The following is a 16,864-nucleotide window of genomic DNA, read 5'->3' on the forward strand; positions in this document are numbered from 1 at the left end:
CACATTGCTGGGCCAAGCCATGAAGAACTGTCAGTTTAAAATTCCTCTCCAGGTCTCAGATTAGAGTAGACATCCCAGCAAGCTCACTGATCCCCAAATTTGCCCCTCCCACCAGAATCAGCTTCTTTCCTGCAACCTGATAAGTTTGTTAAAATTGTTGCCTTTTAACGAGAGTTTGCTATGATGTATCATAGAGTTGATAATGATATTTGCACTTGAATTGTTATTGCTCATGTAAAGAAATGTCTGGATTTTGTATTGTCTTTTTAAATGAATGGAATTGGTGTTCTTATTTTCTTGTAGCTTGTTTGTTCATAAAATGCTCACTCACCGTTTAGTCTTTAGAGATGATACACATAACATTATCGACTGTTTAAAAATGTAAAAAAAAAAAAAAAAAAACTATGTACAGAGGTGAATGAAACAAGTTTGTACTTGTTACTGCCCAAAACACTTATCGAAATAAACATACTGTACTTCAGCTTCATTTCAAACATATTTTAATGTCTCTATAATGAGTTTACACAAGTAAGAAAATATATTAGTGCATTAGTAAAGGTTATTATTTTATTCATAAAATGAAATTTAAAGCTTAAGAGACCATTATTTCCATCCTCTTCTGACTGCTGTTCAACCAGGTTGAATTGAACACTGTAGCTTCACATTTTCACTAATATCCCCAGTTGGTGTAGCGTCCTGAAAGAACAGGTGATAAAGGTCATAATTTGAAAGTGTTGCAAAGCTTATAATATCAACTGACTCATACAGAAGAATTGATTACTTACGTGTGCATTTGGGGAGGTCAGACCATTGGCCATTACGCTCACAGGTAATAGAGTTCCAGCCGGTCATTGTGTAGCCCCTTTTGCACTCGACTGATATAGTGTCTCCATCTCGATATGCCCCGTTACGAGCTTCCATCCAGTAGGCGTTGGGGATATTTGGAGGTGGACACGTCAGGTCTGTAATAAAATAAAATAAATTTGATTCTAATCATGTAAAAAAATTTGAAGAAAAGTTGTATAGGGATTAAAAAAAAGCACTGAAAGTATTAAGGACCTGTGCATGTAGGAGGAGGACCACTCCATGTTCCATCCTCCTTGCACCAAATGTCCCTTGGTCCAGTCAGGGATCCCACACGACAGCGATAGCGAATCACAGTCCTGTATGTGTAGGGAGGCTCGTTAGGGTCCATCCTCTCTGCATTCGTCACTCCTGTAGGCTCATCACACGCAACCGCTGGAAGAGATTACATATTATTTAGCACAGCATAAGAGGAGGGAAAATTAAAGGCTATGTAACAGATGATGCTGTGGTAGTTCACTGCACCTTCACAGGCAGGAACACGTCCGTCCCAGCCTTGACTCGTGCAAGTTCTGGTTGCCCGTCCCACAAGACTATACCTGATGAAAGGAAGATTCAAGAGTCAGCATTTCAGCGACAGAATGCAAAAGCTTTTGGGTGTAAAGAATAAATGTATGAGGATTTTTTTAAAGCCCTTACCCCTCTCTACAGTCAGCTGTGGCAGTGTCTCCAAACTGCACTCCAGTATATGTAAACTGTCCATGTGGAATCTCTCCTGCAGAGCCACATGACTTCCCTTTTGAGGATGGAAAAGGAACAATTTAAATAAGTCATAATTCCTTGCAAAATAGTGTTTTTATTGTAGTGTGGAGGTAAAAAATACAGCAAATAAGTTCTAATACTTCATAGAGGCACTGCGGCCAGATGCATAAAACTGCAGATCTGTGACTAAAATGTGTTTATGAATACACAGTTCATCAGATTTACAAAGTCAGAAATATGTAAAGTCATACAACACCTGATTCTGTTTCATAGCTTTAATTTTTTTCCTCTACTTGAAACTTGATTGTTGAGGTTTCAAGCTATTCTTACTAATGCAACTTAAACCACTATACAAAAGTATATCTATATGATATAAAGTGTCCTGAATTTAATAAATGTATTAAAACTCCTACTGTAAATAGCTAAATTACTATCGCATGCTGTATGAAGTTAAATACAAAAACACTGCAATTATTCATTTTCAGACAGATAATGACTTGCAAAATAGTGTTTTTATATTACAAAAAGATACAGTAAATAAGTTTTCATACTTCTAACAGCAACTGGGGCCCGGTGCATAAACATATTTCCGGTGCATTACATATTTCTGACTTTAAAACAGAATTAGCGTTGTACGTCTTTATGCATGCACAGTTCAGACTTGTACAAGTTTCAAATTTCATGGAACTGAACGCACATGGACAAAGCTCATGTCCACACCCACGGGTAGCCGTGAATGGACGTAGAAACAGCAATAAACAGCTGTTTACATATGTATACTTGTTTGTTTCACCGCTCATTAGACCCGTCAAAAGGAATAATTAAAGAGAATTTTCCTGGCCGCATTTCTCCTTAAGTGCAATTTCCCAGACTGTGTTTCATCTGTGAAGTTTTCCAACAGGACCAGAACAGCTGTCATTACACACAGACGGGGCAATTTAGACTGTCAAACCCAAACCACTAAATTATCACTTGTACCTGTGAATCATGGAGGTGATATCTCAAACGTCATTATTAAATGTCAGAAAGAGTAATGATTCATTTAAAGTGCTCATTGAAACAGACTTTGTTATCCTGAATTGTAAAGCACTTTGCAGAGACGATGGCTCAAATGTTAATGAGTGTGATTAAATTAATTCAAATAATTTAAAATTAAGTTAGAAATGCACCTCCGGGTAATATTTTAGAGAACGCTTAATTTATAACACTCATATTTGGTGTTACCTTATTTCACCTACAGCTATCTCAGCTTAAACTGTGTCTACACCTGGTCTGAAGTATGACGTGCACTCATTTGTTTTTCTCTGAAGGAGGAAGGATTAAAAAAAAGTTCTTACTTTCACATTTCAGCAGCAGTGGGGACCACTGTCCTTTGGTACACTTGCGATATCTGCTGCCACCTGATGCAACGTATCCCATGTCACATACATAATTAACTTGGCTCCCAGAAGCGAAAGATGTCTCTTTCATATATTGGTCTGCGATGTTGGCGTTGGAGTTGGGGATGGTTACTGGGGCACTGCATTGCCCTGTTGAACAGAGGAAAGTTTCAGTTCTGATGCAGACACTTTACTCCTTTAACCCTTGTGTGATGTTCATATTGTTGTTACTCAGCCAGTGTTTGTGGGTCTGATGGACCCGTTGCATTTTGTGGCTTTTAATGCCTCACAATCAAACACTTTTATGTTAAAATACTGAACAGATGATGCACAACACAAGCTGAACACATGAACACAGAGTAAACATATCAGTCAAGACAGACTGAACATCAATTTCCACACTTCTATTAGCCCTTAGCTCTTATATGTAATAGAAATGTGTAGGGGGGGTGTATGGTGTGTGGTCATTAAATATGTATTCTGATATATGTTCTTCACAGAAAATGAGCCAAAGTCAGTGAGTCTCAGTTTGAAAAATTAATTGTATCATTTTTCTTTTAACCCATTGAGGCCTGAAAAACCACTGGGTGATTTTAAAATAAGCCTCTAATTTTCTGGAAATTCTGGAAAAAAAAAAAGTGTCAACTCTTCTACTAAATAATAGATTTTTCAGCCTCTGTAGCAGATAGAAATGAAATTCAAAAAGTATTTGAGAGCTTATACAAATACTACAAAACGACGTATCCGCTTTCCAGGCGTCAATGGGTTAATAAAAAATGAAAACGGGTCCCACAGACCCGAACAACACACAAGGGTTAAATAAACAGAGATGACTTTTGACGTATTGACGTACAACTGACTATGCAGTAGAAACACAAACTCACCGTCTTTACTGGGCTCCGTCAGGCACCGAGGAGGCTGAGGCTGCCACAGGCCACCAGGACCACAAGTGATCTGCTGAGCTCCATCCAGCTGGAAACCCTTACCGCAGGTGAAGCTCACATAATCTCCCACCCGGTGCACAGAAACATCTCCAGCACTGCTCACAGCGTTGGCCACTACAGGAGTGGAGCAGGTGGGCTCTGCCTCTGAAGAGAACAAAATCATCCGTTAACATTTTTCTCCTCCATATTAAATTTAGCACCGTCATCTGCAACTCACCTGAACACATAAAGTGCTCCAATTACCCCAATGCAAACAATTTGATGTCACACACTAGACCAGGCATGTCCAAACTATTCCACAAAGGGCCGTGTGGCTGCAGGTTTTCGTTCCAACCAAGCAGTAGCACACCAGACTTGACTCAGTTAATCAACTGATCTCAGTCTTCAGACAGTTGATTGGTCAAACTGTGCGCTTTTGCTTGGTTGAAACGAAAACCTGCACCCACACGGCCCTTTGTGGAATAGTTTGGACATGCCTGCACTAGACCACCATCCACAATGCAAGATTTAACTCATACTTCAGAGTTTAATGTCTGAACACGACATCTAAATTTGTGTTGAAGAAGCTGATATGGTGAAGGATAGCTGCACCAAGCTGGAGCAGACACCTGCACCAACACGCACTAGTCACTTTAAAGTGTTGGAAAGCTAAAAATATTGATTACTTACTTGTGCATTTGGGGAGGTCAGACCATTGGCCATTACGCTCACAGGTAATAGAGTTCCAGCCGGTCATTGTGTAGCCCTGTTTGCACTCGATTGTTACAGTGTCTCCATCTCGATACAGCCCGTTAGGAGCTTCCATCCAGGAGGCGTTGGGGACATTTGGATATGGACATGTCGTTTCTGTAAAAAAGCAGAATTCAATTTTACTCAAATCATGTCAAAAAAGGTAATTAAAGTTGTATAGGGATTAAAAAAAGCACTGAAAGTATCAAGGACCTGTGCATGTAGGAGGAGGACCACTCCATGTTCCATCCTCCTTGCACCAAATGTCCCTTGGTCCAGTCAGGGATCCCACACGACAGCGATAGCGAATCACAGTCCTGTATGTGTAGGGAGGCTCGTTAGGGTCCATCCTCTCTGCATTCGTCACTCCTGTAGGCTCATCACACGCAACCGCTGGAAGAGATTACATATTATTTAGCACAGCGTAAGAGGAGGGAAGATTAAAGGCTATGTAACAGATGATGCTGTGGTAGTTCACTGCACCTTCACAGGCAGGAACACGTCCGTCCCAGCCTTGACTCGTGCAAGTTCTGGTTGCCCGTCCCACCAGACTATACCTGATGAAAGGAAGATTCAAGAGTCAGCGTTTCAGCGACAGAATGCAAAAGCTTTAGGGTGTAAAGAATAAATGTATGAGGGTTTTTTTAAAGCCCTTACCCCTCATTACAGGCAGCTGTGGCAGTGTCTCCAAACTGCACTCCAGAATATGTAAACTGTCCATGTGGAATCTCTCCTGCAGAGCCACATGACTTCCCTTTTGAGGATGAAAAAGGAACAATTTAAATAGGTCATAATGCCTTGCAAAATAGTATTTTTATTGTACAGGAGGTAAAAAATACAGCAAATAAGTTCTAATACTTCAAAGAGGCACTGGGGCCAGATGCATAAAACTGTAGATGTGTGACTAAAATGTGTTTATGAATACACAGTTCATCAGATTTACAAAGTCAGAAATATGTAAAGTCATACAATGCCTGATTCTGTTTCATAGCTTTCTTTTTATTCTTACTAATGCAACTTAAACCTCTATACAAAAGTATATCTATATGATATAAAGTGTCCTGAATTTAATAAATGTATTAAAACTTCTACTGTAAATAGCTTAATCACTATCGCATGCTGTATGAACTCAGCAGCAAATACAAACACACTGCAATTATTCATTTTCAGACATATTTCTCAGCTGACTAAACAAATATTGTTCTTTGGCAATGAAAAGAAAGTGACCAGTTTCTGATAATGCAATCGATAAAAAAAAATTAAAATACATTTAGAGCTTCAGTAACAGAAAAGCATTAACAAGCTTTAACCCATTGAAGTCTGAAACTTCCTGTAAAACCTCTGGGCGATTTTAAAATAAGCCCCTAAAATCTAAAAAAAAAACTAAACTAAAAGTTTTTTCTGGAAATTCAACAGAAGTGTCAACGCTTCTACTAAATAATAGATTTTTCAGCCTCTGTAGCAGATAGAAATGAAATTCAAAAAGTATTTCAGAGCTTATACAAATACACAAAACGACGTATCCGCTTTCCAGGCTTCAATGGGTTAAGCAACAAAAAGACTGAGGGACTGAAAAAGTTCTTACTTTCACATTTCAGCAGCAGTGGTGACCACTCTCCATTCTTACACATACGAACTCTGAAGCCGCCTGATGCAACATATCCGATGTCACACACGTAACTAACTTTCGTGCCAGAAGGGAAAGACGTCTCTTTCATATATCTGTCTGCGATGTTGGCGTTGGAGTTCTGGATGGTTGCTGGGACACTGCATTGTCCTGTTGAACAGAGGAAAGTTTCGGTTTTGATACAAACACTTTTCTCCTTTATATAAAAACAGAGATACATTTTGATGTTCTGCAAAAAAAAAAAAAAAAACACACAAAAATGACTATACTACTACTTTGCAGTACAAACGCCAACTCAGTCTGTAGTGGGTGAAGGCAGGCACCGAGGAGGCCGAGGCCCTTTTTGCCAAAAAGGTTGAAGGAGAGGGGTCATACATATTTTGAAAACGATGCAACATAAGAACAAACATATAAATCATTTTTCATCACAATCACAGATGAACTAGTAAGTCCAAAGAGTGAGGCAAGTGTGCCCTTTAAGACATAAAGACATAAAGAAATTAAGCTAATCTTGTTAGTCTGGTAGAAAAAAATATCCTGATGGTATGTGTCATAATGCATTACAATCAGTATAATTTGTGCATGGTCCTTGTTCATGGTTTGGTATTTTCAGAGGCCTCAGAGTCCTGGAATGTCATCATACATGTCAAGTCAAGTCAAGTCAAATGTATTTATATAGCGCATTTACAGACGGCTGAGCCGCCCCAATGTGCTTCACATAAAAGTGCAAAAAGTGCAATAAAATACAGAATTGACAAAGGTAAAAAAGAAACAAAAAATGTGAGGAGGCTTGGGCTGTCTGGAGGTCAAAATAAGATGTATAAGGACCTTGTAGATGTTAGTTCCTGGCACAAAGAGTCTGGACCAAGGAGTTAAATAACATTCTTTAGTTTTCTCCAAGATAACTTGAGTAAATTTGATTCTGCATAACATGGGACATGTTGTATAAAGCTGGGTGAATGTCCTGTTAATTTAAGTTTCAGGGACATCTCCGTCCATGCACATGTGATGTGCCAAAGGAGTTAAAAATATCAGATGTGTGTTAAAACAACTATTTATTCAAGTAAAGACAACTAAGGTTAACTTTTGTTTAAATAAAAAGCCATGTCTCGGTTTGCCTACCTAATTAATATTAATTAAATTTATTAGTTTAGACTCTTCATTACAGGTATGAAATAAGAAGGAACCAACTAAACAGTGCACTCAGACTGCCAGATGTTGAGGATACCCTGAAGTCGGGCCAAACTCTGTTGAGAAAACAAGCATTTTAAAAGTTGTTTGCCTGTTATTTTGTGGACAAACATGGCAAAGTATGAATTCAGAATCTTTTAACACATCAGCATTATCATGTATTCATATCAGCAGTGTTTTGAACGGTTTATCGCCACAAAATGTTTCTTGGGTACATATAACTGTATTAGCAGCAATAATAAATAGTCAATTTTTTTTTTTTTTTTTCCCCTAAATCATCTCCTCATGACGCCAGCCACCTATGGTAAAATCACCTACATCCTCAGTTGATCAGATCATGTGATTTTACCCCTTTAAGATTATGGCCTATGTCAAGAGTGTGACTTAAGCAGATTTATTAAGCCTAAATCAAAATAAAATGTGACTTAGGCAATTTTTGAAGATGCCTTTGTGACTTAAGCAAGACATGGTAACACTTTATTTTGAAGGTGTCTACATAAGAGTGACATTAGCGTGTCATAAACATGACATGGGCTGTGTAATGAACATTCATGACACTTTGAAGTAACATTAATGCTCATGATACTTGTCATGTCATGTTTCTGACAGGCTTGTATGACTCTTATGTAGACACCTTCAAAATAAAGTGTTACCATATCTTGCTTAAGTCACAAAGGCATGTTCAAAAAATTTTCATTTATTTCTCTTAAACTACATAATTTACACACAGTGTTATTACTATGCCAATAGCCATCCTGTGTTACATCCTTTGAGTAAAATTATCAATAAATGTCATATGTTACACTTTTAGTGAAGTTTTTTGTGTTTCCTGCAAAACTTGGAAAATGACTTAGGCGATTATTTTAACAGGGTGACGATATGTGGGACTTTTACAACAGGCATGAAGCAGCAGTAGTTATTTCGGCCACGGTTGATGAGAAAAGTAACCAGCAATAACGGTGGTGCCCTTTAAAATAGCGCGACTCGGGATTAACTATAGGGATTAACATGAGTAAACAAATAAGATCCTGCGGTCAAACTGTTGTGGCTAAAACATTTTTTTAAAGCCTGATGTTCTGCGATACACACGCACCGCATAGGTCGAAATCATAGATATATAAAGATAAGAAGTGCCAAAACGTGTCCCGCAACAAACTTTGTTTTTCTGTGTTTTGTTTTTTTGAAAATTTAGTCGTTGACCGGAAATGCTTTTCGAGTAACTGAAGCAGTTGATAACTTGCGCCCTCTATCGACCGGATGAGTGAACAACATTAAATATATATCACTAAAACTGACATTTATCAGACATTCTGAATCACAACCATTTAGTCCATCATACAGTCATAAATAATGAAAAACAAACAGCTGATTTTATATTTGTTGGCAGATATTCTCTCAATATACAGGCCTACATTTCAAGCTTGTGCAATCATGTTAACTATCATCATGTGTATAGAACTTTTATTTTTATTGTTGATATTGTTCTATAACTGTATATTCTCCCCCTTGTAGGCTATATTTTATATTTATGCCATTTTTTACACTCCCTTGTTTATACTGAAGCTTCTTTCTGCTGTAACGGTGCGATTTCCCCATTGTCGAACTAATAAATGTTTCTTATCTTATAATTACTGGACGAGGGACGCACAGGCAAAGCAATGATCTCTCCATGCTCACGCCTTATAACTCTTAATGCGTGATCTCTTTGCAATTATTAAAAGGCTATAAATTATCCCTTGGGTGTACAAGTATTGATTTGAGACAGACTTGAAAAAATGTGATCTTATCCTTTGATGTAACGCTCTGGTACTAGAGCATTTAATTTATATCGCTTGTTTTTATTGTCTTTGTATTGTTTGCATGTTTTTAATGGTCTTTTTAAGTTTTATTCTTGAGAAGCACTTTACATTTTAGAAGGTGCTATCATCATCATCATAATTATTCATGATAATAATTATATTGAAATTTATTCAAAAGCATCTTTCTATAAGTTTTTAGATTTTTAGGGAAGTGTTTTTGGTTTTTCTTAAATGTTAGCAGTGGTGGAAAAAGTATTCAGATCCCTTACTTAAGTAAAAGTATCAGCATCAAAATGTATCAAAAGTAAAAGTACCTGTTATGCAGAATGGACCCACTCAGATTGTTTTCTATATTCTAAATATATTATTGGATTATTATTATTATTATTATTATTGATACATTTATATAAGCAGCGTTTTAATTTTTGTAAAAGATGGGACACATTTTAACTACTTAATATACTGATATGGTTAGATTTAATAAAAAAAAAAAAAAGATAAATAAAAAAGTCTAATCACTTTAAATTGATCATGTTTTTTTTAAAAATGTTAAATCTTGACCTGAAAAGTAACTAGAGCTGTCAGCTAAATGTAATGGAATAAAAAAGTACAAACTTTGCTTCAAAATGTAGTGGAGCAGAAGTATAAAGTTAGACAAAATGTTGATACTCAAGCACAATTTTGAGGTACGTGTACTTTACTTAAGTACAGTACTTGAGTAAATTAACTTAGTTTTATTTGCACAATAAAACAAGGAGCATAAACATTTGAAATAAGCAAATTGTGCAGGTAAGGTTAAAACCCCGTAAAAAAAAAAAAGCCTCTATAGAAAAAGAAAAAAAAAATCTCACTTCAATAAGAAAAAAATATAATTTTAAAATAAGAACTAATAGAAAGTCCAGTTGAAATAATTTGCAGGTTTCCCTACCGGCCGCTGGAGGGCTCTCTCCTGCTACTGATCTGTCCTTTAAAGCCTTTTAAAAATCACATAACAGAAAATCTCACTTTTAACCACCTCTGACCGGATAGATAATAAGTGTGCAAAGTACTTACTTTGGCATTTTAGAGCCAATCGGCTCCATTTTCCACGGTCACACCTCGACCATGGGCTCCCTTTGGGTTTAGTGAAGCCCTCGGCGCAGGTATAATAAACCTTGTCCATGTTGTAGAACTCCTGCGTGCCGATAAATTGCTCGCTTAGTTTGGCGTGCGGGTACTCCGGTGGGCGCGAGCACCCTTTCCTTGATACTTGAGCTATATATGGGGGAAATCAACCGTTAAAACATCAACACATAACAACCTCAATCTGCGATTGTGTCTTTAATTTACCTGAAGCGATTAAGGCAAAGGATAAAACAAGAATATTCCACCCGAGAGTCCTCATGTTTTTTCGTCCGTGAGCCTCTGTGCAGAAAAAAACACTCTCAAACTGCGGATTACAAATCAAATGTCCACAGCAGGCTCAGATCTGGCAATTTATAGTGAAGGGGGCGGCACAGCCGGAGCAGAAGAGCTGATTACAAGGCAAGGCAAGATTATCTGTATAGCACAATTCAACACAAGTTAATTCAAAGTGCTTTACATACACATTAAAAACAGCAAGACACAATTGAAAACAGTAAAAACAGTCAATTAAAACAGGGAAATAGAAATAAAAATATAAATAGGATCAAATAAGATACAGCAGGATAAAAAAAGAGATAAAATAATAAAAAGCACAAGTCAAACATTGTGTAGTTAAAAAGTAACTTTAACACTTTTAAAGTTAAGAGTACACTTCAGTAAACAATAGTGTTTTTAGTCCTGATTTAACCCTTGTGTGGTGTTCGGGTCTGTGGGACCCGTTTTCATTTTTTATTAAAAGAAAAATGATACAATTAATTAATTTTTCAAACTGAGACTCACTGACTTTGGCTCATTTTCTGTGAAGAACATATATCAGAATACATATTTAATGACCACACACCATACACCACCCCTATACATTTCTATTACATATAAGATGTCCGGGTCCACTGGACCCAGGGCTAATAGAAGTGTGGAAATTGATGTTCAGTCTGTCTTGACTGATATGTTTACTCTGTGTTCATGTGTTCAGCTTGTGTTGTGCATCATCTGTTCAGTATTTTAACATAAAAGTGTTTGATTGAGGCATTAAAAGCCACAAAATGCAACGGGTCCATCAGACCCACAAACACTGGCTGAGTAACAACAATATGAACATCACACAAGGGTTAAAGGAGCTGACCTCAGATCTGCAGGTAGTTTGTTCCACAGGTGAGGAGCAGAATAGCTGAAAGCTGCCTCACCTGCTTAGTTCTTGTTTTTGGGACACGCAACAAGCCAGTTCCAGATGACCTAAGGCAGCGGTTCCCAAACTTTTTTAGCCGTTCACCCCCTTCTATGTCTCAACCAGGTTAACGCACCCCCAATCCCCCACACCTTCAAAAAAAAAAAAAAATGCAATAAGCTTTTTTATATCGCCATATTAAAGGTGGCATGTTTAATCATGCTCAGATGACCAGAACACACATATAATAAAATAATCACCATCACAAGATGAAGTGCATTTTGAAATTGACCAAAAATACATGTAAAAATGACCGAAAAAGACACAAAACAACCAAAAATAGATGCAAAAATGACACAAAATGATCAAAATAGACAAAAAATGACCAAAAATATATGTAAAAATGACCAAACAACCAAAAAAATTGATTAAAAAATGAACTAAAAAGATGAAAAAATTAACAAAAAATGACACAAAATTGATTAGCCTGCATTTATTAATTAATTAATATTGCAGTTTTGGATTTTACATTTTACAAAGGAAATGTTTATTTACACTTCTTTATTGTGTGGGGAAAAAAATGTAATTGTGTAATTATCAGACCGCCATTACATTTTTCATCTCGCGCACCCCCTAGCAGCAGCTGGTGCACCCCCAGGGGTCCACGCACCACACTTTGGGAATCCCTGACCTAAGGGGTCTGGATGCTTCATAGAGAGGGAGCAGATCAAGATGTCATTTGGTCCGAGACCATTCAGAGCTTTGTAGACCAGCAGTAAGATTTTAAAATCTATCCTCTGACTCACAGGAAGCCAGTGTAGTGATTCAAGGACCGGTGTAATATGGTCCAGTTTCCTGGTGTTTGTGAGGACTCTGGCGGCAGCGTTCTGGATCAGCTGCAGCTGCCTGATTGATTTTTTGTTAAGACCTGTGAAGATGCCATTGCAGTAATCCAACCTACTAAAAATAAATGCATGGATAAGTTTTTCCATGTCTTGTTTGGACAGAAGACCCTTAATTCTCGCTATGTTTTTCAGGTGGTAATAGGCAGATTTAGTGATAAGCTTTCGATGGCTGTTGAAGTTCAGGTCTGAGTCAATAATTACACCAAGATTTCTGGCTTGATTTGTAGCTGTCAATGACATAGAGCCAAGGTGAGCGCTGATCTTAGATCTTTCACTTTTAGGGCCGAAAATGATCAATGGTCTTTATTTACTTTCTCTGCACTTTAACCAGTTTGGCATTTCTCCAGGGTGACTTTTTCCTCCCTGACAGAACTTTGGTCTTAATTGGGGCGATAGAGTCGATAACAGTCATAACAATGGAACTAAAACTGTTAACAGGGTCATCAACTAGAGCTGAGGGCCGGGTTGGTGATGGTGTAAAATCCTGGGTGAATAATGCACAATTGTTTTCATTTATATAGCACTTCCTGATTACCTCTGCTTCACCTTTTGTAGGATTGGCAAGGGTGGTCATTTTAAACAAAACACAGTAGTGATCAGAAAGAGCAATATCGTTCACCACCACCTCAGAGATATTAAGACCTTTGGTAATAATTAATCTAATATGTGTCCTCTGTTATGTGTTGGATCTGTGACATGCTGAGAAAGCCCAAAGTTCTCCAGAATATTTAAAAGTTCTTTAGCACACCCATCTTCAGGATTATCAACATGAATGTTAAAATCACCTACTAAAACAACACAGTCAGAATCTATGCACACAACAGACAGCAGTTTGGCAAAGTCATCAAAAAACCTTGCATCATATTTGGGGGGTCTGTAGATGGTCAAATAGATTGCTCTATAGGGGGATTTTAACTGAATGGCAACATATTCAAAGGAGTCAAACTGACCATAAGACATGTTTTTGCATTGGAAGCTGTCCTTGAACAGGGTGGCAACTCCACCTCCTCTCTTATGTATTCTTGCTTCACTGAAGAAACTAAAATTTGGCGGGGTTGACTCAATAAGAACTGCTGCACTATTATCCTGACTTAACCCATAAGAACCCAGAGCCAGTTATCCTCAAAGGATGTGTTCTATAAGTGGACCACATAGAACACATTTCTGATGTTTTAAAAAAAAATTCTACCCCTAAATGTCAAAGATCTGTGATGAGACATAAACATTACAATGGGCGTTTATGGTCTTTATGTTTATATTTCTTATTTTAAAATAGAAAGAAACTAGACACATTTTATGCTTACAGAGACACAAATTTACCTTTTTATTTTGCATCTCCATAACATTTATCAATATTGTGACTTTCATTTGTGCAAGAAATATGGTCAGAACAAGTTAAATGCAATACAGGAAAAACTATTAACGGATTAGAATTGTTTAATGGGTTTAAACTTCGCCTTGTCACAAAAAATAAGCTTTTTAAAATTAGCTACTTTTTCACATTTCTGTTTCCAGTCACAGCCACATTCTTGTCAAAGTCACATGACCACCACACCAGGGTGTTGAGTATACGTCGCTTAGGGATTTAATGAGTTAATGTGAAGCATAAAGCTGAATATGGGAGATTATAGAAGATTTAAAGTGTTTGTTACACGGGTGTCACGGGTGTTGATTAAGAAAGATTTGCCAACCAGAGATCTGATATTTAAAAGAGCTAAATGTAAATCCTTAACAGGATTACACACACGATTACACACACAAACACGGACAGGGACAAAAATACAGCAGAACATATAAAAAAAGAAAAATAATTCAAACAGATGACCTGCATTATACCTTTAAGCGCTAAACCAATTAAATTTAACCCCTTTTAAGCTGGTATGACTGTTGTTTGCCTTTATATATATATAACAGATAATTTATTTAAAAATATAGATTATAAACAGTAAATATAAGAATTTTTAAAATATATATCTGTAGAATAACTCAATTTTACTAAATTTAATTTGTACTTTTTTAAAAAAGTACATTAAATTAAAAGTTTTATTTTAAGAAAACAGAAAGTTGCCTTGATTTTACATTTAACGCATAATTTTGCTTTAAATTAAATTAAATTACATATCCTTCTATGGTCATTGTCTGAACTTAAACCAAACAAACTTTTGCCAATTTCCAGGCAATACTCACAATATACAATACACACAATTATGTCTGTAACTGAACTAAGTCTTTGAGTTGTAATGGTCCTGAATGATAAGGATATAACACAAAACAATTCAAGAACTTCAACAAAAACTGAAAACTACAACTTTCTTTCCACCAAGTTTATTGAAAACTGTAATTGTAGGCCTATATTTGCATTTGGACGTGACTTTCACTGGTTGTCCACTAGCTGAACTTTTCAGCCTCTATCTCTGGTTATTTTTAATCAACACAGAAAACCAGTTGGATTTCCTGCAGTCACAACAAAGCTTTGCCAGAAATGGTTTTGAGTCACTGACTGTGATTGTTCAGTCCAGCCGTCGTGATGGAAACAGCACTCAGATCCTTCACTTGAGACAATACCACAATGTAAAAATAACCATGACAAGTAAAAGTCTTGCATTAGCTTCTACAGTAGCTGTTTTTTAAGTAATAAAGTTAAACAAACAATCATCCCTTTCAGATCTCTTGGTTATGAATGCATTACATGTAAGCAAAGATGCCCTCCAGTTGTATTGACACATAAATACAAATAGCCTGTTTGAAACAAGGATGATTTCCAGAAAAAAAGAACACTTTCCACATTTAGGTCTTTAAAAAGGTATAAACAACTTTATCAGTGGCGGTTCTACACAGGGGCCTCCAGGGGCCCCTGCCCCTGTGAAGAAGCCCTTGGCCCCTGCTGTGGCCCCTGTGTCAAATTAATAATAAAATGATCAATTTATAACGATGAACGACGGAACAATTTTTACCTATTTTTTTTCAAACAATATCTCATTGTACACAAAAGGAACCCAGAATGTGTACATTGTATAATAGTTTAATTGTGCAATAAACGTTTGTGTGTGTATATATATATATATAAAATATCATTCTCACTGTACTTCACTTTCAAAATAAAAAAAAGTAATTGTGCACAAAAATGAGAAATGTCATTGTCGGACAAAAATAGTTATTATTGTTGGTAAGTCTCATTGTTTCAATCAATGTATTTGTATCTTCCAAATATACTTAAATGATATTTTCAAATAAGCTAAAATAAAGGGTTAGAATGCTTAAATATCATCTCTGCTGTTTTTTAATGTGTCCCTCTGATTAAACACCGGCCCCTGCTTGGCCCCCACAGTAAAACTGGTCTAGAACCGCTACTGTACTTTATCTATAAAGTATCTGGTATATTTACAGCCAGCAGAAGAATGTTAGAGTATTTTCATCCAAAAGGAAGGGCTGAATAAACACAAAGTTGCACAAAATAGTATTATTAATTGTAAAATGTACAATATACAGGTATTCAACATCTCTGCCCAGTCTGTGTTTTAGTAGGTAAGAAAACAATGCCAGCTAATTATACAGTGAGTTAACGCAAAATAATTTATCTCTATTTTTCTTTACTTTTTTCTTCATTTGTTTATTTTACTAGTTTTAATTATTTCTAAGTAATGTATACTTTTTTCTATTCCTGACTGACTTTTTTCTACTAGTTAAATTGTACTGTCTGCTGGAAACACATTTTTTTTAAAGCATTGTTACACATAGTGTCAAGTTCTGTTTTGTAGTATTTTTAACTTCTAAAACAAGTAAGAATGACTAACATTATCCTACATTCCTTTCGTTTAAATATCTTTGGCCTACTTTTTGTTTTATATGTGTAATCAGCTTGGGGATTAATCAGAGCTTTTTTTATCTGAATCCACTCACTCAAGGATCATTTCAGGCGTCAAAGCAACTTGCAGATTAAACTCTCTGAATAACAGCTGATTATTGGAGCCTTTCCTCCTCCGTTTCCCTGGTGACTCATTCTGCAGCTCATGAAAGTAAATTGCAATCATTTAAAACATCATTTTATCATTACTCAGTGTGCAGGGCAAACTTACAACTCCTAATTGAGAATTTAGGAGTGACTCTGTGGTAATGTTGGTAATAAAAGAGTCTGACAGCATCATCAGTACTAACAGAATGTACTTAGCGATAAAAAGGCTGCATGTCTTTCACCAATTGTTCGGTTATATAAAAAACAGTGATGATATAATCCCTGTCTCGTCCACTTGGAGAAAAAAAACATCAAATATAACATGCTCATGACATCAAATAATTTGTGTACAGTTTTGTGACAGTTTAAATGAATAAAACAACCTGTCTTACATCACAAATCTGGATTTAGCTTTGGAAAATGTGTGAAATAAACCCTGAGAATTTATTTATTAAATTTTCCAGCAAACAGGAAGGCTGCGC

General features: G+C 36.5%; 1 protein-coding gene across 1 annotated transcript; it reads right to left on the bottom strand.

The window, feature by feature from the left end:
- Nucleotides 1-483: 483 nt before the first annotated feature.
- Nucleotides 484-10,724, bottom strand: LOC131972087 (complement receptor type 1-like). The gene is made up of 14 exons (XM_059333846.1): nt 10,565-10,724; nt 10,289-10,489; nt 6,204-6,395; nt 5,276-5,372; nt 5,102-5,175; nt 4,832-5,011; nt 4,559-4,735; nt 3,830-4,033; nt 2,904-3,095; nt 1,504-1,600; nt 1,330-1,403; nt 1,060-1,239; nt 786-962; nt 484-696 (listed from the first exon to the last, which is right to left on the bottom strand). Exons 1-14 carry the CDS (start codon nt 10,617-10,619, stop codon nt 671-673), a joined length of 1,926 nt encoding a protein of 641 aa, XP_059189829.1. The 5' UTR covers nt 10,620-10,724; the 3' UTR covers nt 484-670.
- Between the last annotated feature and the right edge of the window lie 6,140 nt (nt 10,725-16,864).

This window comes from Centropristis striata, chromosome 5 (genome assembly GCF_030273125.1).
Source record: "Centropristis striata isolate RG_2023a ecotype Rhode Island chromosome 5, C.striata_1.0, whole genome shotgun sequence".
Classification (NCBI taxonomy): domain Eukaryota; kingdom Metazoa; phylum Chordata; class Actinopteri; order Perciformes; family Serranidae; genus Centropristis; species Centropristis striata.

What these genes read in the sequence shown, in the direction of transcription:
- LOC131972087 (XM_059333846.1), bottom strand. Translation starts at nt 10,619, where the DNA reads ATGAGGACTCTCGGGTGGAATATTCTTGTTTTATCCTTTGCCTTAATC. An exon ending in ACTGCTGCTGAAATGTGAAA is followed by an intron (nt 5,373 to 6,203) that starts GTAAGAACTTTT and finishes CATCCTCAAAAG; the next exon opens with GGAAGTCATGTGGCTCTGCA. An exon ending in ACGTGTTCCTGCCTGTGAAG is followed by an intron (nt 5,012 to 5,101) that starts GTGCAGTGAACT and finishes AATCTCTTCCAG; the next exon opens with CGGTTGCGTGTGATGAGCCT.